The sequence below is a fragment of the Salvelinus namaycush genome, chromosome 31 (assembly GCF_016432855.1).
Source record: "Salvelinus namaycush isolate Seneca chromosome 31, SaNama_1.0, whole genome shotgun sequence".
Classification (NCBI taxonomy): Eukaryota; Metazoa; Chordata; class Actinopteri; order Salmoniformes; family Salmonidae; genus Salvelinus; species Salvelinus namaycush.
The window spans coordinates 44,231,926-44,258,601 of NC_052337.1; the positions used below are offsets into that span (position 1 = coordinate 44,231,926).

A 26,676-nucleotide genomic window follows, 5' to 3' on the forward strand; every position below is an offset into this window, starting at 1 on the left:
TAGGCTACTGCTGTGCAATAGGAGCCTTAATCTCAGAGCCTGTCAAGTACCCCTGACTGCAGTGTGCAAAACGTTTGATCCCACCCACATCTTTTTGTCCATCTGAGGGTTGACAGTCAGACACTGAAAGCAAAGCACACACGTTGAATTACAAACGCATTTCATTTTTGAAGATCGTAAGAAATATTATATGAAGTGGTACCAGCAGATGTGTTGTAACACTGTTTGCTTCATGCTATATTTGAGACAAGCTACTGATATTGTTGCAGTGAACATCAGACTTGTTGTGCATGTCATGTACTGTTAAAATTGTGTTGATAAATGCTATAACTTTGTAATTATATTATTTCATTGAGCATATATATATACAGTTACTACCTATCCTGATTTATAATGCTATTTACTTTCCTCATGAGAATGGAGACATACTATACCATATAGACATACTGACAAGCTGAATGTCAAATTTTATTTGTCACATACACATGGTTAGCAGATGTTAATGCAAGTGTAGCGAAATTGTTGTGCTTCTAGTTCCGACAATGCAGTAATAACCAACGAGTAATCTAACCGAACAATTCCACAACTACTACCTTATACACACAAGTGTAAAGGGATAAAGAATATGTACATAAAATATATGAATGAGTGATGGTACAGAACGGCATAGGCAAGATGCAGTAGATGGTATCGAGTACAGTATATACATATGAGATGAGTAATGTAGGGTATGTAAACATAAAAGTGGCATAGTTTAAAGTGGCTAGTGATACATGTATTACATAAAGATGGCAAGATGCAGTAGATGATATACATATACATTATATTAAGTGGCATTGTTTAAAGTGGCTAGTGATACATTTTTGATCAATTTCCATCAATTCCATTATTAAAGTGAACTGGAGTTGAGTCAGTATGTTGGCAGCAGCCACTCGATGTTAGTGGTGGCTGTTTAACAGTCTGATGGCCTTGAGATAGAAGCTGTTTTTCAGTCTCTCGGTCCCTGCTTTGATGCACCTGTACTGACCTCGCCTTCTGGATGATAGCAGGGTGAACAGGCAGTGGCTCGGGTGGTTGTTGTCCTTGATGATCTTTATGGCCTTCCTGTGACATCGGGTGGTGTAGGTGTCCTGGAGGGCAGGTAGTTTGCCCCCAGTGATGCGTTGTGCAGACCTCACTACCCTCTGGAGAGCCTTACGGTTGTGGGCGGAGCAGTTGCCGTACCAGGCGGTGATACAGCCCGACAGGATGCTCTCGATTGTGCATCTGTAGAAGTTTGTGAGTGCTTTTGGTGACAAGCCGAATTTCTTCAGCCTCCTGAGGTTGAAGAGGCGCTGCTGCGCCTTCTTCACAACGCTGTCTGTGTGGGTGGACCAATTCAGTTTGTCCGTGATGTGTATGCCGAGGAACTTAAAACTTACTACCCTCTCCACTACTGTCCCGTCGATGTGGATAGGGGGGTGCTCCCTCTGCTGTTTCCTGAAGTCCACAATCATCTCCTTTGTTTTGTTGACGTTGAGTGTAAGGTTATTTTCCTGACACCACACTCCGAGGGCCCTCACCTCCTCCCTGTAGGCCGTCTCGTCGTTGTTGGCAATCAAGCCTACCACTGTAGTGTCGTCCGCAAACTTGATGATTGAGTTGGAGGCGTGCATTGGCCACGCAGTCGTGGGTGAACAGGGAGTACAGGAGAGGGCTCAGAACGCACCCTTGTGGGGCCCCAGTGTTGAGGATCAGCGGGGTGGAGATGTTGTTACCTACTCTCACCACCTGGGGGCGGCAAAGTGTGCTTTGAGTTATACCAGCTCCATTAAAGAGATCAGAGACTCGGGTGACTTCTACGTCATCTTTACTAAACAACATAACACAATTAACAATTGAAACAATTAACACAGCAGACAAAAACAAGGTTTGACCACTCCTCAAAAATGGCTTCACTCCTGCTCATCAAGAGGCAAAGACAGTAATTGTCTTGTTGTCAACTGCCTCCACATAGAACATCTCATAATCTCTCTGTAACTGGAACGTGAATGGTTCCTTGAGGAGAATATTTTCCTCTTCATCCAGGCCATCATACAACCATAGTTCTTTAAGGGTTGTAATGCGGTCTTCCCCATCCATCCCAATTACACTAGGGAGGGAAACAGTGCCATTGATTGGTTGGAGTTCGCACCACTTTGCTGCCTCTAGGGTGTCCCTTAGAAGAACATCTGCTTCCTTGAAGAAAAAGGAAGAATAAATATTAAGAGTAGTGCCTCATTGGGTGATCAAGTCAAGTTACACCCCACTTTCACAATACGACCATGCAAACAAAAGCCACTATTACTAAAAGGGGTTTTCAGTGATATCTATAACTACTCAACAAGTCATCACAACTGTTATATCTTGCCATGCATCATGCCTTCAGCATTACACACAGTAGACTACATACCCAGTTCACAGCTCCCAGTTCGCTGTGCATTTTGTTTTCAGTATCGTTTAGAAAGAAAACTGATTGTGGTCATCATGTAATGTAAGGTAACATCTAGGTATGCGTGTACAAGAATGCAGCTTACTTTAGCTAATAGCCTTTACAGTACCTGATCCTGCAGAGCTGGATGCTGATGTGACATGCTGTGACTTCTTGGGGGGGGGGACACGACATCTTCTACATCATCCTGAAATATATTGGAGAGGGGGGGTTTAAGTCTTTAAACATTGGTTTAAGACTATACCACTCATCATATGAGAGGGGGGTTAAGTCTTTAAACATTAGTTTAAGACTATACCACTCATTATATGAGAGTGGGGGGTTTAAGTCTTTAAACATTGGTTTAAGACTATACCACTCATCATATGGGAGGGGGGGTTAAGAATTTAAACATTGGTTTAAGACTATACCACTCATCATATGAGAGGGGGGGTTAAGTCTTTAAACATTGGTTTAAGACTATACCACTCATCATATGAGAGGGGGGGGGGGGGGAGTTAAGTCTTTAAACATTGGTTTAAGACTATACCACTCATCATATGAGAGGGGGGGTTAAGTCTAAACATTGGTTTAAGACTATACCACTCATCATATGACACCTACCTGTAGTGTGTTTTGTTTTCACCGCCTTTTTCGATCTTTCAACCTCTCTTCTTCAGACCCTCGTGAGTGAATGACATACGTTACATACATTCAATATGAACATATATTCAGGTCAGTCTGGCTACAGTGAAACAAGTGATTTTAAGGATGCAAATTAAAAGTTTTTAAAATGTTCAAGACTTACGGCGTGGGAAAGTTCTGCAGGAGAACTAGACACCACCGTCGCCTAATTTGCTGCATGTTTTCCTTTGAAAAAGAAAATCACATAATCGGACGGGGATCCCAAAAAACATATCCACTAGTAATGAGAATTTCATAATTTATACATACCTCGGTGAAATCACACTGTGCTCCATTGCAATGTACAGAGCGTACTGTAAGTTAAGAAATAGTAGGTTGTTAAGTTTGATAGTTATGATAACAACAATAATGATAATAGTAAATGATAATAATAACCCCCCCCCAAGAAGTCACAGCATGTCACATCAGCATCCAGCTCTGCAGGAGTTTGATGAATGAATTGTGTATGTAGTCTAAAAATTGTAGCAAATATGTCCCAAAAAGTGTCAAGAATAATAAACAAGAAAGCATATGAGCAATAACAGTAGTCTGCTTTGTATGCCGCAAGCACATAAATAATAATAACTTTTCATATGTTTTAACAGAAAATAGGACTAATATAGGGTTTGGGTTAAACGCGTTTGACTCTGCCCACATTGAGCCCGGCCCGGAACTGCACACTGCAGTCAGGGGCTTTTCGAGCCTATAGGCCTACCAAGGCAGGACATAGAAACCCAATAATCTACTGATAAACTATACTGATCAAAAATATAAAAACAACATGCAATAATTTCAAAGATTTGACTGAGTTACAGTTCATATAAGCAAATCAGTCTATTGAAAACAATTGACTAGGCCCTAATCTATGGCTTTCACATGACTGGGAATACAGATATGCATCTGTTGGTCACAGATACCTTAAGAAAAGGTAGGTGCATGGACCAGAAAAACAGTCAGTATCTGGTGTGACCGCCATTTGCCTCATGCAGCGCAACACATACCATTTCCATAGAGTTGATCAGGCTGTTGATTGTGGCCTGTGGAATGTTGTCCCACTCCTGTCCCACTTCGCTGTGCGAAGTCGCTGAATATTGGCGTAAACTGGAACACGTTGTCTTACACGTCGATCCAGAGCATCCCAAACAGGCTTAATGGGTGAAATGTCTGGTGAGTATGCAGGCTATGGAAGAACTGGGACATTTTCAGCTTCCAGAAAGTGTGTAGTGATTATCATGCTGAAACATGAATGAATGTCACAATAATGGGCCTCTGGATCTTGTCACTATATCTCTGTGCATTCAAATTGCCATCCATAAATTGCATTTGTGTTCGTTGTCCGTAGCTTATGCTTGCCCATACCATAACCACCATGGGGGACTCTGTTCCCAACGTTGACATCAGCAAACTGCTCTCCAGCACAACGCCATACACGTGGTCTGAGTTTGTGAGGCCGGTTGGACGTACTGCCAAATTCTCTAAAACAATGTTTGAGGCGACTTATGGTAGAGAAATGAATATTACATTTTCTTGCAACAACTCTTGTGGACATTCCTGCAGTCAGCATGCCAATTGCACGCTCCCTCAAAACTTGAGACATCTGTGGCATTGTGTTGTATGACGAAACTGCACATTTTAGAGTGGACTTTTATCGTCCCTGTCACGTTCTGATCATAGTTCTTTTGTATTTTCTTTGTTTTAGTGTGGTCAGGGCGTGAGTTGGGTGGGTTATCTATGTTTTGTGTTTCTATGTTGGGTTTGTCGTTTGGCCTGGTATAGTTCTCAATCAGAGGCAGGTGTTTGTCATTGTCTCTGATTGGGAACCATATTTAGGTAGCCTGTTTTGTCTTTTGGTTTGTGGGTGTTTGTTTCCGTGTCAGTGTTTGTCGCCACACGGTACTGTTTCGTTTGGTCATCGTTTATTGTTTTTGTTCCTGTGTTCAGTTTTTGGATTTTATTAAAGACATGAACACTTACCACGCTGCGCTTTGGTCCGATCCTTCTACCACCACAGACGATCGTTACAGTCCCCAGCACAAGGTGCACCTGTGTAATGATCATGCTGTTTCAACAGCTTATTGATATGCCACACCTGTCAGGTGGATGGATTATCTTGGCAAAGGAGAAATGGTCACTAACAGGGATGTAAAATAATTTGTCCACAAAATTTGAGAGTAATAAGAATTTTGTGCGTATGGAACATTTCTGGGATCATGGGACCAATACTTTACATGTTGCGTTTTTTATTTTTGTTCTTTGTAAATATTTAACAACAATAGAACTATAGAAGTGTGGGCTATAGCATTTAGCCTAGTTTTACATTGTTTCGAATATACAATCAACCTTGCAGAATGTGCAGACAGGCACTGGCTATGGCAGCATGAATGTTTAGCAAAATATCAAAACATTCTGCCCACACCTCTACAGAAATGTGATCAAAATTGCCATTGCTCTTTCTTTTAGAAACTGCTGTGGCCTAATTCCAAAAGTTCCAAATTGTTCCAAATTATACAGCAAATAAAGGGCTTTATTTCTATAAAAGGTTCTATATACACAGTGAAGGGAAAGAACCTTGAGGGTTCTATCCTACCCCAGAGTGTAATGGGGATTTTAGAAAACAACAGCTAACAAAAGCTAACGCAGTCTGAAAACAGAGCCAATGTCCCTTTTTAATTTGTTTCCGATGTTTTCCATTGACAATATCCATATTAATGATGCTGCTGCATGGTTTCGCTGGTAAGAAAAATGGCTAGCTGACTTCCGAAACTGTTGGTTGCAACCTGATCTCAGATCCTTTCGTATTATTCTGCACGTAAATCAGAGACATTTTGTTTAGTTTGATATGTTTCATTTCATATGGTATGTATTAATTTATGGATGTCCATCACCCATTTTTTATGATATGTTATGAATTACAAATCGTATTATATGTTACGAATTTGCGAAACGTACAATATGTTACGAATTTGCAAAACTTCTCTACGAATTTTCGAAAAGGTAAATATGATACGAATTAGAAAACGTACAGAATAATATGAAATGCTCTGAAACCAGGTTGGTTAGCTCTCTATGGCAGAAGGAAGATTCAATTAATATTTTTCAACATTGTTATCAAGGACAATGTCTGAGTGGCAAACACTATGGTTCATACAAACCTGTGCTGTTGCAAACTATATGCTAGCTATAAACAAGAGGAAAAAATTATGATTTGCCATTCTGATTCAAAAACCAACTGCCATTCTGCATGATGATGCAAAAGGATGGTGGTTGAACCAACTTGCAAGTAGCCTGCCAATAAGCACTTTATTTTTCAATCTATTAAGGTAAGCAAAGTTGATTATTTAATTCAAATATATGAAACCAAAGTCATATGATAAACTACAGGCTAAATATATAAAGGTGAAACGTTATTAGAATTTGAGTATGTTTGTAAGCTAGCTAGTTAATTATATATAATAAGTATTGGTGATTCAATAGCCTAGTTAATCACCACATGACTTTTAACACACTATCTATGTTTTGCCCAGTCTGGCAGTAACCCAACTAAAAGACACAGAGGATCTCTTTAGGTTGCTGCTGACAACTACTGCAAGTTGTTCTTCTACATCATAATACATATGTCTGCATAGCATTTTGTCTTCATTTTGGCAGATTAACTCGTGTTTATTTCTGAAGATGAACTCGTGTTTTTGCTCCTTTTCTCTTCTTCTCTGGAACCAGTCAGGCAACAACTCATACTGTACTGACTGTACAGAGAACGGAGCAAATGACACATTTTTGTTGTTCGCTGTAACTAATGGACAACGTTGTATTGTATAAAAGGGTTATATTTCGAACTTTCAGGGGTTCCATATACAGTTGAAGTCGGAAGTTTACATACACTTAGGATGGAGTCATTAAAACTTGTTTTTCAACCACTCCACAAATTTCTTGTTAACAAACTATAGTTTTGGCAAGTCAAGTTAGGACATCTACTTTGTGCATGACACAAGTCATTTTTCCAACAATTGTTTACAGACAGATTATTTCACTTATAATTCACTGTATCACAATTCCAGTGGGTCAGAAATTGACATACACTAAGTTGACTGTGCCTTTAAACAGCTTGGAAAATTCCAGAAAATGATGTCATGGCTTTAGAAGCTTCTGATAGGCTAATTGACATAATTTGAGTCAATTGGAGGTGTACTTGTGGATGTATTTCAAGGCCTACCTTCAAACTCAGTGCCTCTTTGCTTGACATCATGGGAAAATCAAAAGACATTAGCCAAGACCTCAGAAACAAATTGTAGACCTCCACAAGTCTGGTTCATCCTTGGGAGTAATTTCCAAATGCCTGAAGTTACCACGTTCATATGTACAAGCAATAGTACGCAAGTATAAACACCATGGGGCCACGCAGCCATCATACCGCTCAGGAAGGAGACACATTCTGTCTCCTAGAGATGAACGTACTCTGGTGCGAAAAGTGCAAATCAATCCCAGAACAACAGCAAAGGACCTTGTGAAGATGCTGGAGGAAAAAAAGTACAACAAAAAAATACAAAAGTATTTATATCCACAGTAAAATGGGTCCTATATCGACATAACCTGAAAGGCCGCTCAGCAAGGAAGAAGCCACTGCTCCAAAACCTCCATAAAAAAAGCCAGACTACGGTTTGCATCTGCACATGGGGACAAAGATTGTACTTTTTTGGAGAAATGTCCTCTGGTCTGATGAAACAAAAATAGAACTGTTTGGCCATAATGACCATCATGTTTTGAGGAAAACTGGGGATGCTTGCAAGCCCGAAGAACACCATCCCAACCATGAAGCACAGGGGTGGCAGCATCATGTTGCAGGAGGGACTGGTGCACATCACAAAATAGATGGCATCATGAGGTAGGAAAATTATGTGGATATATTGAAGCAACATCTCAAGACATCAGTCAGGAAGTTAAAGCTTGGTCGCAAATGAGTCTTCCAAATGGACAATGACCCCAAGCATACTTCCAAAGTTGTGGCAAAATGGCTTAACGACAACAAAGTCAAGGTATTGGAGTGGCCATCACAAAGCCCTGACCTCAATCCTATAGAAAATTTGTGGGCAGAACTGAACAAGCGTGTGCGAGCAAGGAGGCCTACAAACCTGACTCAGTGACACCAGTTCTGTCAGGAGGAATGGGACAAAATTCACCCAACTTATTGTTGGAAGCTTGTGAAATGCTACCCAAAACGTTTGACCCAGGTTAAAAAATGTAAAGGCAATGCTACCAAATACTAATTGAGTGTATGTAAACTTCTGACCCACTGGGAATGTGATGAAAAAAATAATAATCTGAAATTAGTCATTCTCTCTACTATTATTCTGACATTTCACATTCTTAAAATAAAGTGGTGATCCTAACTGACCTAAGACAGGGAATTTGTACTAGGATTAAATGTCAGGAATTGTGAAAAACGGAGTTTAAATGTATTTGGCTAAGGTGTATGTAAACTTCCGACTTCAACTGTATGAAGCAAGCGATGGAACCCTTTTTGGTTCTATAAGGAACCTTTTTTCCTAAGATTGCAGGCTAGTCTCTTGTGGACAGACTACGGATGCGTTCATCTGCCCAGGTGTTGCTGATGCATGCCAAATCTTACAATGCCTGGATAGGTATTTTAAGTATCAGCTAACCACATATGCTCTAACAATCTGTCAGTTGATGACATGGTCGATGACGTGGCATGCAACCATTGGTTGATGCATGCGACGTCTGCGCAGGGGAATGCTAATGCCGCGTTCAAAACAGCTGGGAACTCGGAAATCTCTGACTTCCGACTTCAGTTTGTTCAAGACCACTGTGAGCACTGACTGGGGAAAATCGTTCCCAGTTGTCGTGAACGCACCAGAAGTCCTCCTGACTTCAATGAGTCACAGCTCTCCCTGCTCTGTGAATCACGTGGGTCACGTCAGCCAGGCTACTAATTGCATACACTTGATGCCAATGATTGACCCTCCCATAGGAACAACATTCTCTTTGGAGGAGACGGTAAGGCAGCAGGAGGGAGAAGTGCAATGAAGTGAAAGCGAAACATTGTCGCTAAGTACAAACCATCGTACCCTGAATACAAGCCAAGCAAAATTACTTGGAAATCTACTTGATCACTTCAGCATATTGAGAATGTTGGATCCCATTGGTCTGATGGATTTCTTGAGAATCATGAGATGGAGTCAGTCGACTTCAACGATTCCTCTGAAATGAAGCCTGACCCGGATGAAGGCCTATCTGTGTCGACAGGTGTGGTGGTAGAGATTTCCAAAGTTTGCCCTGAGAATCCTACCAGAGATTATTTGGGACCTGTAGGAGTGAGGTTTTTTGAGAAAGGGGGTCCATCCTTTTTGGCTGACCCATGTTGTTTCAAGCTGGGTGAAGGACAAACTGGGAACTGTTACGTCTGTCAAAGTTTCGAGAAGTGGAATTGTTTCATTCGTATCGTGCTCGACCTGTGTCGCGCTTTGCTCTCCGGAGTGATCAACGGATTGGAGTTGAGTGTAGCGGTGGATAAGAAGAGAAAGAATATTCCTGGTGTTTGTGACGCCTGCCGTTTGGTGAGATGCAGACTCGGTAGAAATGGTGAGACGGAGGGTACCCTGTCTGGCTTGTTGAGCTTCGATTATGGAGTTTCTACCAGATAAGGTCAGGCTAGGATGTATTAGCTATTCGGTGAGGGCATTTGTTCCAAACCCACTATGCTGCTTTAGGTGCCAAGGATTCAGACATGTGCCAGCAGAATGTAGAAGGGAGATCCCACGATGTGGAAAATGTGCATGAGGGCATAATTAGAGGGAGTGTGGAGTTGGGGTTGAGAAAGCAGCTTGGGATCTGAAATGCTCTGTACGAGAGAGAGAAGTTGAGATTGCCAGAGTTAGAGTGGTGAAAAAAGTTTCTTATGCTGAGGCAGCAAGGAGAATAGATGATAGCCCAAGGATGAGGGATTTGACTGGGAGCCCCGCAGTGAGTAGGCCTGAAGAGAGAGATTCAGAGAGGATGAGTTTTAGTAAGGTACTGCACTGATGGAGTGGAAATTACAGAAGAGAGAGAGGTGTGGTAGTTGCAGCAGCAAAGTATTTTGGTAAGAGATTTTAGTGCAGAAGATCTACAGGGAGTTTTGGGAGACGGGGTTCCAAAGCAGATGGATGGGGTGATGGGTTTTGTGGATAGTGTCTCGGTAAGTTGCAGGGTTACATGGTGGTGCAATTAAAACTTTTGCCCTTCCCCTTTAACCTTTTTTTAACCAAAATATGAAATCCGCACACCTACCTGCGGAAGGCAGCAACACGCAACACAGCGTCTAGTCTGACAGAAATTCACAGGAAGAAAACCCTCCATAAACGTATATAAACCGTTCATAGAAGTGTTGAACAGTTTGGGAGAGCAATTGGTATAAAGAAGCTATACATGCCATCAATGCTTGTCCATGTTCAGTATAGGCTGCATTTTTTCCCTTTTTTAATCCCATCTGTTTTGAAAGAAATATTTTTAGATTAAAAAAAAAAACATTCGTCTATTTATCAACCATTAGAGCAATGGCTAGCTCTTTACAATGCAAGTCGGTAAAGGCTTTAATTTGACATTGAAGTCATACATTTGATATAGATTTGTAGAATGTCCACTGCTTACATTGCACATTCTGAAAACAGTGAGATACTTTCATCCCTTGTATTCGTTTATTCATTGTACTGCCCACAAAAAAAAGGGCCCTGCGCCTTTAACGGCAAATTGTACATAATTTTATTTCGCGAGATTTGCTTGGCGCGGTGACCCATGTGAGAGACACATCCTGCAAAAATCATTCTACCCTGCAGAGAGAAAGGCTATGGAGCGCTGAACATTTTCACTTGTAATACCCCTTCCCCCAAAGGCCCCGTATTTGTTGTGATCAGATTTCTGTAACATTTTTTGGTGGCTATCGGGCGGTGGAACAATGTGGATTCAGATTCGGACCATAGACGGAAAGGAGACACGAACCATTGAGGATCTTTCCAGGCTGACCAAAATTGAGTATCTGAGGCTGAAAATCAAGGATATCTTCAATGTAAACCCCCAACAACAACGGTTATTCTATCGGGGCAAACAGGTAGATGCTATCTGTCACCTATGGCCATCCTAACAGTCGTTTGTTGTGTGTTTACGGTGCCGGATTAGGTGCTAGGCTGTTAACGTTGTACATAGCACTGGAGCTTCCTGTTTTGAAGGGAATTCGCCAACAGTTCTTGCGCAAGAGCTGAGAGGACGGACTGTGGTGCCATATTCATATGCTGTCATTGTCCCCATGCATTATGTCTACAATGTTGCCGTTTTCAGTAGGCCTGTTTTCCAAGATGCATGCAACAATGTATCAATGTAGTAGCCAACACTTGAGCTAGACAGCTGAGAAAATGCATATTCTTCGTGATCTTTTTCCAGATTTACAATGTTATCCACATGTCAGGAAGGCATCCCGTTATTAGAACCTAATTCAGACCCCCATGACCAGTTCGATATAATCTAGATGCATTGCAAACAGCATTCTACCACGTTTTCCAAAATATTTGGGGTCTTGATGACTGTCGTCATGGCCTTTTGATGTTCATGTGATTTGTATTATTCATTTGTTTAGTTCAGGATGCGTTGCTCCACGTGCCTTGCAGTCAAGTGAAGTGCAGTGTTTACACCCGCGCGCTGGTGGTTTGACACAAACTCAACGTCACTGCATCGTGAATAGTGGTTAGGTAGGCGCCACTGTGAAAGTGATCTATGCATGGTGACTTTGTTTCCCCATATTCTGCATGTAGGTTACATGTAAAATCATGGTTGATAGATACGAATTATGCGGGACAGTGTTGAATGAATCTAATACTACTGGGGATTCTAGAAGCTGAAGTAGTAGATTCAGAGACAATTGTCATTGAATGTGAAATTTCAACAACAAAAAAATCTCTCCAAGTGAGCTTTGACATTGATCAGCAACATTACATCTTTTACAATATGACATTGATCAGTCATGACAACATTGTCTTTTCTGCGACTTCGTATAATGCCTTGTCATCATTTCAGTGTTTTGTGAAGGTAATATGCTAGAATTCTCTGTACCTTTTTTAGGGCCCTGTTTCCAGTCTAGTAGTAAGGACTGGCGACCAGAGTGTTGTCAGAGTACGCATACACCCAGCTTGTATCCTTTCTATCCAGTGTTTGAGACAAGTATAATGACTCAAAATGGCATCAGAAAGACAATGGTGATTGGGTTGGAGATGGAAATGCTGCCGTGCCCCTGTGATGGTCATTCAATCCTTTGTGGGTGTGCGTGTGTGTGTGGGGGGGTGGGGGGGGGTTAATTGTCTGACCACTGTGCCCCTGTGTATGTCCCAAATAGCAACCTTTTCCAAAAAGCACTACTTTTGACCAGGGCCCATAGGCAATATGTAGGGAATAGGGTGCCATTTGGGACAGACCGTGTGTGGGGAATATTACATCTGGAATAATGACTCAGCATGCACCTCATAAAGAAAATACTGCTTTTTCTATTATCATAATTTAATATGCTTCACACCATCCTTTTTTAAATCCAGTTATTTGACTTACCATATAAATTGATTCCTCTGAAGGCACTTTAGCCATTCTTAAATCCTAGGCCCTGTAAATAAATAAAAAAAACAAAGGAGAATCATGACTGCCAAAATAAATGGCTTGCTCTTGTTTTGCTGGATTTTTGACACTACATTAAGGATTTAAGTGGTTTTGTGTTTACACATCCATGCTTTGGGAGGGATTCCAATTTCGGGGATGTTGTTCGTTGCTGTATAATGTGCAGTACAGCATGACGTGTCAGCCATTTTTAATTTTTGAATGAGGAATTCCCTTGTGCTCTCTTTTGAGAGGAAACATGGGACGTAGCCACGGCAAGCTTTTTTTTCCCATTTTTTTGTGGGGATCAAGCAACTAAGCGCATTCCGTTTGAATGTGAATTTAAACAACAAAAGACCTGCGTTCGATTTGCTTCAGTTGGCAGCCTACCTACGTTTTCATCACCTTGTGATGTATGGTATGCATGGCTGGCTGTTTCTAAGGAAACAATATGCTTTTCCCTTCTCTCTTTTCCATACTGAGTGTTGCGTTTTCCCATTTATCCTTTTATTTAGGCCTAGTTTATGAGATACACACTGGATTATGTTTTTAAGGTTTGTTATACAAGAAGACCTTCGGTTTTCAGTGCTGCTATTGTGTAGTACTGTAGTGAAGTAGTAGTGTAGGCCTAGTAGTAGAGTATGTACTGTAGTAATCTTTGTATTTCCTCTGCCTCATAGGAAAGCAGGCAGGGTGGGTGGGGGATTTACACGTGTGAAGTAATGTGAAGAATGAACCACGCGCAGTACCGACTACCGTCACACTATTAAGACTGTTGCCAGGAGCCAGAGGAGACTCATTCAATTTCAAAATGGCGTCGTCCTAGCCCTAGTTCAAAGCATGTTGTACTATGCCCTTGCGTTTGAACGACTGTCACTGTTAGAGAGCCACAGAGGTCTTGTAACAGTCTCTTAATTAAGTCTGTGAACGGATCTCTACCTGCCTATAGTCAGTCCCAAATGTTCCCTTTCCCGAGAGTACAGTCCCTGCCTTTCTCTTTTAGATCCTGAGCATACCGTCTTGTCACACACACAAAAACCGAACACTCTACTGAGCAGACCCCGTCTGCTAAACATCTACTCTGAGACTTGAGATTGGCTGGTTTTTGAATTGTGCTCCCTCTCTATTGGCGAGTGAGCGTCTCTCAGGGTTAATATTTCACAGAATTTGTTGCAAAGAAAGCCACTTGCACGATGGCATGTTTATAAATGCTCATAAATGTGAAAAAAGACAGATTTAAGAACTCTTTAATACACACACACACATTTTCAACATTACACTACAGGCTAATAAGCCTTGACACTTTTTTTCTTAGTTGGAAAACTTTGGCATTCGTTCAGTCGTCTTGTTATTGCTCTGTATATGAGAGGCAATATGGCGTTGTAAGAGAGCTGGTTGGTTGCGTTCCTGGGTCTTTGCTTATGGGGGACTAAGATGGTGTGTGTGCTGCAGTCAGCCATGTGTACAGATGCCCCGCTCTCCAGTTTAGGGTTGGCTGAAGGTTTGGAGCCTGTTGTATGACACGGCTGAGGGCACTTGAATCCAGTTACACTAATGGAAGTTGGTGTCCTTTCTGAGTTAAGAAAGGGACGGTGTGTTTCACGCAGTGGAAAAGTGACCGATTTTTATTTTGGCTCTGTGCTGAGCAGGCAGCGTGAAGTAGAGGCAGACAACAAAGGACCCGTTTTCAAACATTTATTTAAGGCATGGTTTTTCTATAACTGAAGTCAAGACTCCGCCCATTCTCCCTTCACATATTCTTGATTTGAGTTATTTTCAGTTGTATCGAAGAAGTTACTTTTTAAAAACCATGCAAGATTAAAACGTAACGAATTAAATAAACAAAAAAGGGCCCAGGAAGAAGGCGTCCATTTTCTTAAACTGTTCATCTTACATCCTTTTAGTAGCTACGTGCTCTCACCAAACGCTTGCCACATGCACTCTGCCACAGGGATCCACCGTGCTTCTGGACTGCATCACATCCGGTGGGATGTCCGCACCTCAAACAGAAAGAAACAGGGATTTTTATAGAAGTCAGGTGAACGTGCTTTACTCAATGAACCAGAGTCTGCAGAGTTAACAGTACATGACTGATTGCCAAGTTTAAGCAGCGGTACTTGAGGTAGATCAATGCCACACACTGAGAGCCCAATTCTGATATTTTTTCCCCACTAATTGGTCTTTTGACCAATCACATCAGTACTTTTCATATCAGATCTTTTTCAGAGTTGATCTGATTGGAAAAATGTCTAGTCCCAGTTTAGCAATTTTATGTTTGTATCTCTGCATGTGGATTTGGATTTAGCCTAGTTATCACCGTGTCAGCTCAGTCTAGTTGTTTTGTTTACCGTTCCTTCAGTGGGGACGTTTTTTACTTACAGTGAAGCCTGTGCTTGACTTAATTTGAATATCAGCTAGCTACAGGAACTGTGTGTCAGTTGATCTTGGTAATGCGAGGTAAATGGAAGTGCTTTCTTTTTCACTCTACCAGACCGGCTTGTCAAGAACGCAGGGTCCTGCTTTACGAACACGACGGCTAGAAAGAAACAAGGTTTCGGGGGTAGAGGAGAGCAAGCCGAGTCTATTCAAGCCCAACTTCTTTCTATCCATATAATTACTAGAGATGAAGAATGGAATCTGTTTTGAGGTATAATTTTTTTGTTGTGTGTTCTGTATAGATGAATAAATAAATTGAGTTTGGTATAGGCTTGACAGCGAGTTCCATGTCAGTGTTTTGGGCTGCTTGGGGGGTGTTCGCTCTTGATTAGAAACGTGACCTTTTTTTTTTTTCTATTGGCGGTCTAGTGGGAGGGAGGCGAGGGGTGGTTTGGGTGGTGGGGGGAGGGGTAGGGAGTGGAGCTCACTGTCTGGTTGAGCAGTGTGTGTGTTGGGCGTTTCCTGCCCTATCCCAGAGTTCCCTGCCAGGCTCTGACTGCAGACTAGTATCTGACCACCCACTGAGTGATTTGGTTTTGCACCTTTGTTGCGTTAGGGAAATGAATAGTCACACATACACCAGCCCTGACTCGCTTACAAAAATACACATGAACGCCACACTTGTACGTACACACACACACGCAGCTGTGCGTACACACGAATGCACCAAGTGCATTTCGGAAGCGCAGGTCATGTACCCATTCTTTTTTTTTGAAAGGCTTGGCACCTACGCAGAAACACCTTTCCAAATTCTGATAGAAATCTCAGGTGGTCCAATTCACTTAATTGGCAGGCAAAGAGAACCACCACAAAAGTACAATGGTTATAATGGAAATGTTCTGTCATTTTAATTGCGTATGCAGAGTACTTTTCTCTGTTGCGTTAAATCATTGATAGGCTAGATGCCAAAGCATATCCGTCAGCCAGGATAGTATCTAATAGACTTTTCCAGGTTCGGCCTGGTGATGTAGTGTTGCCCTCTCCACCCGGAGTAGATTAGGTTTCTATTCTGTGTCATAATGAACAGGATCCGTCCAGCAATTGCCTAATTCAAATACAAAAGTAGCTGTTTAATTATTACGTATTCAGAATATGTTGTTGCAATTTAGCAATGAGCTTTTCAAAGACAGTCTGGCTGACTTGTCAGTCGTCACCTCGGATAAACAAAGAAATGAGTTTGACTGAGGAGAGGTGGTGCTCGTGATCTACAACCAAATAATTACACACGCGTGAACACACACACACACACACACACACACACACACACACACACACACACACACACACACACACACACACACACACACACAGTGGTTGTGCCACTGCCACCACGTGGTCGATTTTTGACCATGCTTTCAAAATATTTTTTCCATTTAGTGTTTCTTTTCCTCCTTAGTCTAGCAGACGACTGAGGTTTTATTGCACATTCCTAATGTTGTTATTGAGGATGACATTTACATCCTACTCTGGAACTTTGATATGCCCGTAGAGTAAATTTATGTTCAACAATGTATTGAAAAATTTGCCAAAATGTAATACATATGCCAACTTTGATTTAATTGTTTCTCAATTCTGCTTTTTTGATATATATGTCAACAATCCTTCCAAAGGACCATGCTATGGATTACATTTTGTGAAAATCTCCAAAATCATGGTCTTTTTTTGGTCTGGGTTGTGAGAGGAATCGCTTGTATGAGAAATGCATTTCAGCATATTTTCCAAGAGAATCTTAGCTAGAATACGTTTTCTAGATATCAACAATTGATTCAGTCTGAAGAATACGTAACGCTGAAAGAGGATACTGACAATGAAAAGAGAGGAACCAATTATAGACCATACAAAACCTTAGTTTCCTAAAAGTTTAAGATAAGGCGCATGTTTTATGAACCCCCCCCCCCCCCAATAATTTTTTTTATAGATGTTACATTGCCTGTCCCAGCCACCCTCATACCTTTACAAGACTGTAGAATACGCAAGCAAAACTTAGTATTGCTTCATTAACATCTCATCTTCGTAACGAATACGGGGAACAGCTGTGAGTGGAAAAACAAGCTTTGTGAGCCCTTTCTAAAAGCCATGAAATATGATTGACTGAAAAGCCTTTTTTTGAGACTTGGCCACCTACTCTGCAAATGGTCAAAATTCCTGAAATTAAACGTTTTCAAATAAAGCTTGAACTCCAACACATAGACCTTTTAAGGATAACGGTTTCATTTGGAAATGAACGCTCAGGTCAACTTTTACACAGAATCGCCCAGCCATAACTTTTCAAACAGACAGGATGGAAGACGTCCGATCGCCCAAATATTTTACCATCCCTTGACAATAGCTAAACCCCACATTTGTAGAAGTGTTATAACATCCGATATCATGGTTACTAACTGGACCTGGGTTTTTGAGTGTAATTATTGTTATTGCCTAAGCCCTAAGGAGCCTATAAAATGTCTTGTTGAAGAGGGAGATTATGCAAATAGTAATTGACTCTCCAGTTAAAGGTCAAACATGGCTAATGTACGCTGTGTTATGGGATACCATGCATGACATAAAATAGGCTTTTCCCGACACAATAGATTCATTCTAGTCAGTGTGCCGCAGCCTGCCCGGTGTCCCTTTTCTCCATGATGGTGTCTAGTCCACCATAGAAATAGAATTACTAGAACGGACATTCCCGTTGAAGTCAATGTTCTGTGATGGGTAGTAATTATATTTCTGGGCTATGCTGTTCACTCCACACGGCAGGCAGACAGACGGACCATAGACACAGACAAACGCACACAGACAGGTGACCATAGTGTGTGTGGCGATCACGGGCGGCTGCTCTGTTCTAAATTTCACGAGATTATTAAATAAGGGAGGCTAGAGGACGGGAGATTGCGCTCTCTGTCATAAGCCAGTCTGGAGCGCCTCACTCTCGTTTCTCCTTTTCTGCCTCAATAAGTAACCGAGGAGAGGCGCGAGTGGCCATGCTTATTTCTCCAACACAATGGAGGATGGGAAAGGGTCTGGTCACTGGCTACCTCGCTCGCTTCTGTTCTGATGAGACGAAGCTACGTAGATCCATTGGTACACAACTAGCTGTTTGCTCACCATTTATACCGTAACATTTTCATGGAAGTAGGCTATAACAAGAGATACAGTAACTGAAACACATAGCGAGTGATGAGGCAGCCAGAGATGCAATGTTTCTTTATGTGAGGAGTCTCTCACTCTCAGAGTAGAGCCATTTTCTGACACAAACCAATGACTGCGGAAATGCGCCACACAACCATCTGAAAGACAGACCGAGATTGTGGGGAGGGAGTTTGTCGATATGGAGGGGTGGTGGGGAGGGGGGGGGGCTCCTTTATTGGTTGCCAATAGCGACTTAGGTAGTGTCCCCCTCCAGATTTATTATTTTATTTCTGTATTTATTTGAGGAAAAAAACGCAGTGGAAGACAGAGATTTGTGTCTTTTTGTTCAGGAATGGATGTTTGTTTTTTCCCCCGTAGCTTTTAGCTTTTATTCCGAATGGTGTTGAGCATCAACACATTGTCCCTCACCCTTCTGAAGAACCGTGGAATTCTGTCTTTTTGCCGAGCTCTTTGTTTGCTCGGCAATGCTATGCTGTTCATTTTAATATTGCGCAGATGTCTGCCAGTGCCTGAGAAGAGAACCCCCCCCCCCCAAAAAAAGAAAAAACTACACCAAAATGGCTGCCGAACAGATCCGTGTGTGTGATTTTTCAAATGCAAGATAGTCAAACAGCGTATGGCTATCACACAGCTGTTTTACCCACCTCAAGCAAAACGGAGAATAAAATGTCTGCCGAGCTAACAGATCCATTTGTGTGTCAATATTTTTCAGATGGAAGATGGCCACACGCTATATGACTACAACGTGGGGCTGAACGATATCGTCCAGCTGCTGATCCGTTCTCAGGCAGGGGACGCTCCCGACAGCCCCCTCGTCCCGCCCATTGCACCCCCTGTCAACCCTAAGGACTGTGACACCATGCCCATGTCCAGTAGTACAGCTCTGCCCCCCACCACCCCCAACACCACGGCTGGTGCAGCTACCACCCCCTCCCTATCCAAGCCTACCATAGTGGCCCCCAAACCCATCCCTGCCCTCACCACAGTCAACAACAACACAACCACCAGTAACAGCAGTACCACCAACACCAGTACCACCAGTACCAAAACCAGTAACACCAGTGATCCCAATAACAACAGGGCCAAGTCTTCTAGTCCACCAGCACCGCTGGAGAAGCTCGACAACCAGCCATCAACCTCTACACGTCCCTTCCTCATAGACGCCGGCATTGGGGTGTTCAAGGTGAGAGAAAGAACTTGCTGGTCTGTGGTACCATTTTCTCTCAGGTTGTGGTTTGTGTATGAGATAATATAATATGTAATATTACGTTCATTCAATAATGGTGCTTTTGAGCCGGATATGAACCAGCATAAGCGACCCCTAAGGATACAACTCTCCCCAACAGTATTTTACAACTCTCCCCAACAGCACTTTCCCCAACAGGGAAACGGTCTGTGAACATGCATGACAGACCTGATCCATTGTCTCTACTCTAGAGTGACGCTAACAGACATTCAGTGTAGGTTGTCCTTTTCTCAGGTGCGTATTCACAAAGCATCTCGGAGTAAGAGTGCTGATTTATAGGATCAGTTTAGCCTTTTAGATCATAATGAATACGATATGGGCAGGGGGGACTTGTTCCTACGTCAGCACTCCTACCCCGAGAAGAGTTTTGAATATGGGCCATTTTACTTACATTTCCCTGTTGAATTACGTCTGTACTGGAGCTCTGCACGTTCACCTCATGGTAACCATGTTGCTACACGTTTAATCTCCCCAATGAATGACATTTGAGTTGGAAAAATGTATTGCCATGCAACAAACGGTTGCTGAGATTTTTCTTGGTAATTTATTTCTTTTTTTATACTCCGTTACAGTAAGTGGCAAGGCTGACACGTTTTGATAGACGTCCTCTTAACAGTTAACACCGTAGCCAAGCTGCAGGGGAGCTGGGGCTAAGGATGCCAAGCAGACCCAAGCCAAGAGACACATGCGCAGAACTTAACCCTGAGAAAAGGCATGCTGGCCTGCTGCTGGTGAACCACAGTGGCTGTAAATGATATTTGCTGGAACATGGGCAGTAACAGTCTCTTGGCTCAATGAAAAGCCAGTGCTAGCCATCTACCATCAAGGTGATGACTGGCCCTGTGTGACTCAGTTGTGGGTTAATTGTATGCAGGGATCACGCATAGACATACCAAAATTGTATGCACTCTGATATATTCTTAGCTTTGGGACACATCATCGGAAGTATGTGTATTGGCTGGACTCCCTGAGTTGTCCATCGTTCTGGTGGGTGGCAACTGAAAATAACAATACCACAATATAGCTGGCTCCACCCCAAAAAAAAATGTTTCCTGTCAACAAAAGCATATGTATAATCTCTAGGAACTCTACTTACCAGACATAAAGTGAGATGTGTCCCTCATTATCAAATAAACGTCTGAATCCAACATTTGTCCGAAGCGCACCATTCCTGCCAGTAGACAACGCAATTCACGCTAGATTTCCTACCACGAAGTCTACCACTGTTTACACTGCAGGAATACTGTGCGGTTTGGACAAAAGTTGGATTCAGATGTTTATTTGATAGCGAGGGACACGTTTCACTTTACGTCTGGTAAGTAGAGTTCCTAGAGATTACACATATGCTTTTGTTGACAGGAAATGTGTTTTTTGGTGAAGCCGGGCTAGGGTTATTTTCAGTCGCCACCCACCAGAACGATGCATAACTCAGGAAGTCCAACCACTACACAGACTCCCGATGTTGTCCCAAAGCTAAAATATTTCGTACTGCATGTGAATATTAAGAGTAGACCAAAAGGCTGCCTTACTATGATGTTGTTACTTTCCCCCCCTCAGCCTTTGTCCACAAACACTCACTGACGAACATTCCAGAACTGATGAACATTCCAGAACAGTGATATAATCCTTAGTTGCTAACTCTATTAGCGAACTATGCTATGCTACTCATCATAACATAAACTGATGACGCATCGAGAGGCGATCTGAATCCAGACCCAAGCCTTGAATGCACGGAACACAGAATATTTCAGACGTCATTATAAAGGCCTTGAGAGAGGGGGTGGGGTGTTAGTCACGAAGAAACAGTGGGCTCTCCAAAACCCACAGTCTGGAGAAGCGTGTTTGGTTCCTCACTTCATATCTGGATGAGAATCAGTCTGAGGATGCTTCATTCAGACTACTATGTCATGTGGTTATGTCATTAGCTCCAGGGGAGACAGATAGTGAAAGCAGTGTCATCTCCACAGGCCCACAAGGACTGCTAAAAAAGAGTGGCACTCGGTATCAATGATACTCTGAACCTGCAACCATTAACTTAAATAAACGGTATAGAGCTCACTGCTTCTGCAAATCTCAATTCCTTTAGCCATGATACACATTGTAATATCAACATTGCTAGGCCCACGCCTCAGACAAGGAGGGGCAAGGCCAAACTCGGTCTGTCTCAGTTGTGTGCTTTGCTCTTCTTCCATCGTTAAAGGTCCAATGCAGCTGTGATTTGCAGAGAGGTTTGGAACTCTTTCTTATTGGTCTATTAACTAATTTCCTGCCTGATGATGTCACCAGGCAGGCCAAAACTCCATCCCACCAAAACAGGCAGAAATTTCAGGCGGTCTTTTCAAACAGCTCTTACACTAAAAGGGCATAATCATAGTTGTTCACAAGTGGAAATATATATTTGACTGCACTGGGCCTTTAAATAAACAGAGGCTAGTTGGAGAACTGATAGCTAAACCCCATTAGCTAAAACAATTTCACACTTAAAAGTCTTTCTCATTTTGTTGCTTCCAGTGGTCCACTGATGTTTTTTTTCAGCCACTTTGTATTCCATTGTAAACAAATGCTTGCCAACAATAGTAAACGTTTTTTATGGGTATTTTAGAAGTAATTGCAGAGGTCTATTTCTTTTAGAAATGTCCAATATGTCTTTGTCATTTTTATTTGATGCAACATACATTTAATTATCCAGACACCTGCTTTCATTAATACCGAAACCAGATGTACTCTTAAAATTATAAAGAATAACGTGTAATTTTATGAATATTTAAAAGCTAAACTATTTAATTTTTCTTATCTCCCAGATAAATGAGTTGGTGGACTGCAGAGACATAAGCATCGGTGCCTGGTTTGAAGCCTGCATCGACAACGTGACACGAACCCCAAAGGGTCAGAACAGCAAAGCTCCTACAGCGGGGAAGGTTGGCAGGCCTAGCAAAAGGACTAATGGCAAGCTGGAGACAGAGCCGGGCCAAGGCCAAAGCCACCCCTCCTCCTCCACGGACAATAGTAATGGAAATAATAATTCTATGTTAAACTCGGACAATGGGCCTGGGTCCTCCACCTCTCAAACAGACTCTACTGCCACAGACAAAGAAAAGGAGGATGTCACGTACCATATCAAATATGACGAGTAAGTTGGTGCACCTGAGGAAAAAGGCAGCATGACTTGTCGGTATTCCCACTTAGGAACCCTATTTTGGATTTATTTTCCCCCCTTTTTGGGGAGGGGTCATCTACAATTGATAGTTTCACCCACCCAGGTTTGCTTTCCTTAATTCCCTGCTATTTGGTTTCTTTAAGGCGTGTTACAGTAGGTCCTATTCTTTTGGAATGGGTCACCTACTTTTGGTTGGTAAGTAGGAGTACGATATGTTGTGATGAATCCGACCAGGTACAGTGAGCTCTAAAAGTATTGGGACAGTTTTTGTGGTTTTTGCTCTGTACTCCAGCACTTTGGATTTGAAATGATACAATTACTGAGGTTGAAGTGGAGACTGTCAGCTTTCATTTCAGGGTATTTTCATCCATATTGGGTGAACCGTTTTGAAATTACAGAATTTTTTTGGTACCTAGTCCCCCCCCCCCATTTTAGGGGACCAAAAGTATTGGGACAAATTCACTTATACTGTATGTGTATTAATAAATTAGTAAAAAGCGTAGTGTTTGGTCCCATATTCATAGCACACAATGACTACATCAAGCTTGTGACTCTACACATTTTATTGAATACATTTGCGGTTTATTTTGGTTGTTTCAGATTATTTTGTTTCCAATAGAAATGAATGGTAAATAATGTTTTGTGTCATTTTGAAGTAATTTAAAAAATATATTTATTTTGCCCCTTTTTCTACCTAATTTTGTGATATCCAATTGGTGTAACTTGCAGTTAGTCTTGTCTCATCACTGCAACTCCCGTACGGGCTCGGGAGAGGCGACGGTCCCGTGCGTCCTCCGAAACACGACCCAACCAAGCCGCACTGCTTCTTGACACAATGCCTGCTTAACCCGGAAGCCAGTCGCATTGGAAGAAACACAGTACACCTGGCGACCGTGTCAGCGTGCATGTGCCCGGCCCGCCACAGGAGTCGCTAGAGCGCGATGGGACAAGAACATCTCTGCCGGCCAAACCCTCCCCTAACCCGGAAAACGCTGGGCCAATTGTGCGCCACCCCATGGGTCTCCCGATCGCGGCTGGCTGCGACAGCCTGGACTCGAACCCAGAATCTCTAGTGGCACAGCTAGACCACCGTGCTACTCAGGAGGCCCTTGGAGTCACTTTTATTGTAAATTAGAATACAATATGTTTCGAAACACTTCTACTTTAATGTGGATGCTACCATGATTATGGATAATCCTGAGAAAGAGAGGCATAAATATCACACCCCCCTAAAATGCTAACCTCCCCTATTATTGTAATGGTGAAAGGTTAGCATGTCTTGGCGGTATGAATATTTGTGCGTCTTACTTTCTCACTCGTCATTATTCACGATTCATTCAGGACTATCAGTAATCATGGTAGCATCCACATTAATGCAGAAGTGTTTAGAAACATTCTATTCTTATTTACAATAAAAGTGACTCAAATTTCTATTGGGGACAAAGTAATCTGAAACGCAACCAAAACAAACAGAAAATGCATCCAACACATTTGTAGAGTCACAAGCTTGACGTAGTCATTGCGTGCTATGAATATGGGACCAAATACTAAACTTTGGACTACTTTAATAAACGTAAGTGAATTCGTACCAATACTTTTGGTCCGCAAAAATGGGGGGTGCTAGGTACAAAAAGTGCTGTAATTTCTAAAAGGTTCACCCGATATGGATGAAAATACCCTCAAATTAAAGCTGACAGTCTGCCCTTTAACCCAATAGTCAATGTATCATTTCAAATCCAAAGTGCTGGAGTACAGAGCCAAAACAACAACAAAAAAAGGGGTCACTGTCCAAAAGCGTTTGGAGCTCACTGTGTCAGAGCTGTGTAGACTGGGGTTGCTGGGGAGTTCAGGAGATGCCATTACATGCCATATATTTGGCCGTAGAAGTGCTTTGATATCCCCTTACAGTATGTAGTCCCCGCCCCAGTAAATACAGAGGAGGTGCGATTGCATGCAATATAAGTGGTGATAAATCTAACATAATACCCCTTTTATGTATTGCCGCACCAGAAGTGCCAGCCACTCCCTCAGTAACCTTTGACCTGGAAAACTAAAGCTCAGGCAGTAATGAAACGGCAGCATTAACTGTTTTCCTTACTAGCCTGGTGGGGCACCGGCCAGTGAGTCAAATTGAGTTCAAAGGCAGGCCAAAAGGCAACAGAGTTATTTCCTGTCTCAGAAATCCATTCCCCCAAAAAATGAAGTGTCTGTAGACCAGTGAGCTTTGCATGTTTTAGGACAGATGGATAACCCTCCGACACTGGCTAGTCACCTGGAGTAATGGCATAAGAACCAGATTTAATACAGTAGACAAGTCAGTTGGTAATCTGAGATGTTGAGTCTCATTTTTACACAACTTCCATGGCCTCTCTGGAAAACATTGTCAGCAGTTGATGTTTATAACCAAAACTTGGACGACATGTACAGGTTTGCAAAAGTAGTGTCACGAACCGGCTCGTAGCCCTTAACAAAGAGGGAGACCACGTGCAGATAACGGAATAACAAAAATAGGTTTATTAACTAAAGTAAACTATATATACAATTTAACAATGCTGTGTGTGTGGGTAGTCCGTAATCAGTAGTGTAAGAGAGTGGTTGCGTACAAAGATGGTGATAATGAGAGGTGCCAAAACAAACAAGCCACAAAATGCCACAACCAAAAATAGTATGTCTGTGTGGAGAGAAGGCTCCTCAATGAATGGGGGGAAGGTGTATTTATCCCCGGAACACACCCGAGCCCAGGTGTGTCCCATTTCGCTGACGACCCTCCCGGCTCCGCCCACCGTCATCCTGTTAAGGAAAACAAGTGTAAAGAGAGAATTCGGCAGACAATGAGAGGGTCGTCACAGTAGCTAACATCTGCAACGTATTAATATAACTGTTTTGTTCTTGTACTCTTTTACGTAATTAATCAGAAATCACCCTACATCCTGCTGGATGGTGAAAGTTCGTTTTGTTGGGGATGTAAACCTACAACTCTTTGGTTCAGAGGGAAAGGAAAAGGGGTTGGGTTGGGGCAACTAGTTTAAAACCACAGCCCCTGATTCTGCCTGCCTGTCTGCCTGCAGCTTATAAGGGAAAGGAGGATAGAAGCTGCTAGATGGAATTTGGAGTCATCTTTTTCAGGGAAATGAATTCAAAGGAGCCGTTTCCAAGGTAACCGCGGCGTTCTCGGGAGCGTTACTCTAAACCCCATTCCAATTGCTGCCTAAAATCGAGCTGTACATCTAGCATGTTGCGAGTGAGGTGTATAAAAGCTCTTTGCTTAGTGAACCACTTACACCACTTCTGTAGCTACCAATCTCTCGAGCCCATATGTATCAAACTCATTCCACAGAGGGCCGAGTCTCTGCAGGTTTTTTGCTCCTCTCTTGTTTGATTGATGAATTAAGGTGACTGATGGGTTCGGAACTCTCCTCACTTGGTTGTACAGGTCTTCATTGGACACAAATTGAAAGGAGAAACCAAAAACCAGCAGACTCTCGGCCCTGCGTGGAATGAGTTTGGACACCCCTGTTCTACACATTGGTCATATTTCAGTATGATGATGGGAAATAAACATTTATATTTCAAATGACCCCAAGCCAAGCAGCTTTTTTCTCTCTCTCTCTCGGTGTGTTGTGGTTAGGCAAGGCTTTCCAAGGCTCGCCTGCCTGCTGTATAATTTGAGGCCGAAAAACAGCTTGTCAGAACTGAAACCACCTGTTTTACTTAAGTCTTGGACTAATCTGTAAGAAATCTTAATTAATGAGGCTCAAAAGCGTTGCCTCCAAGATGGAGAATCGTCTGCATTCTTTTGGCCTGTTTCTCCATTATAACAAGCGTCTCAGATCTGGCTTATGGTGGGTCTCGCTTTCGGCCCAACCAATGCTTTCAGTGTAGCGTTTGGCACGACTGATGCATGTATATCCATCCAAGCAAAGAAAAAACTCTGGAAAGTATAAA

General features: G+C 42.3%; 1 protein-coding gene across 2 annotated transcripts in view; it reads left to right on the forward strand.

Moving 5' to 3' along the window:
- Positions 1–10,916: 10,916 nt before the first annotated feature.
- Positions 10,917–26,676, forward strand: part of LOC120025907 (E3 ubiquitin-protein ligase UHRF1-like) — a 41,090-nt gene continuing 25,330 nt past the window's right edge. Inside the window, exons 1-3 of one of the 2 annotated variants that reach the window (XM_038970625.1) lie at positions 10,917–11,234; positions 19,041–19,511; positions 22,376–22,704. In XM_038970625.1, coding sequence (XP_038826553.1) covers positions 11,082–11,234; positions 19,041–19,511; positions 22,376–22,704 — 953 coding nt within the window. In that variant the 5' untranslated portion in view covers positions 10,917–11,081. The remainder of the gene's footprint in view (positions 11,235–19,040; positions 19,512–22,375; positions 22,705–26,676) is intronic. The other variant, XM_038970623.1, reaches the window with a different exon arrangement.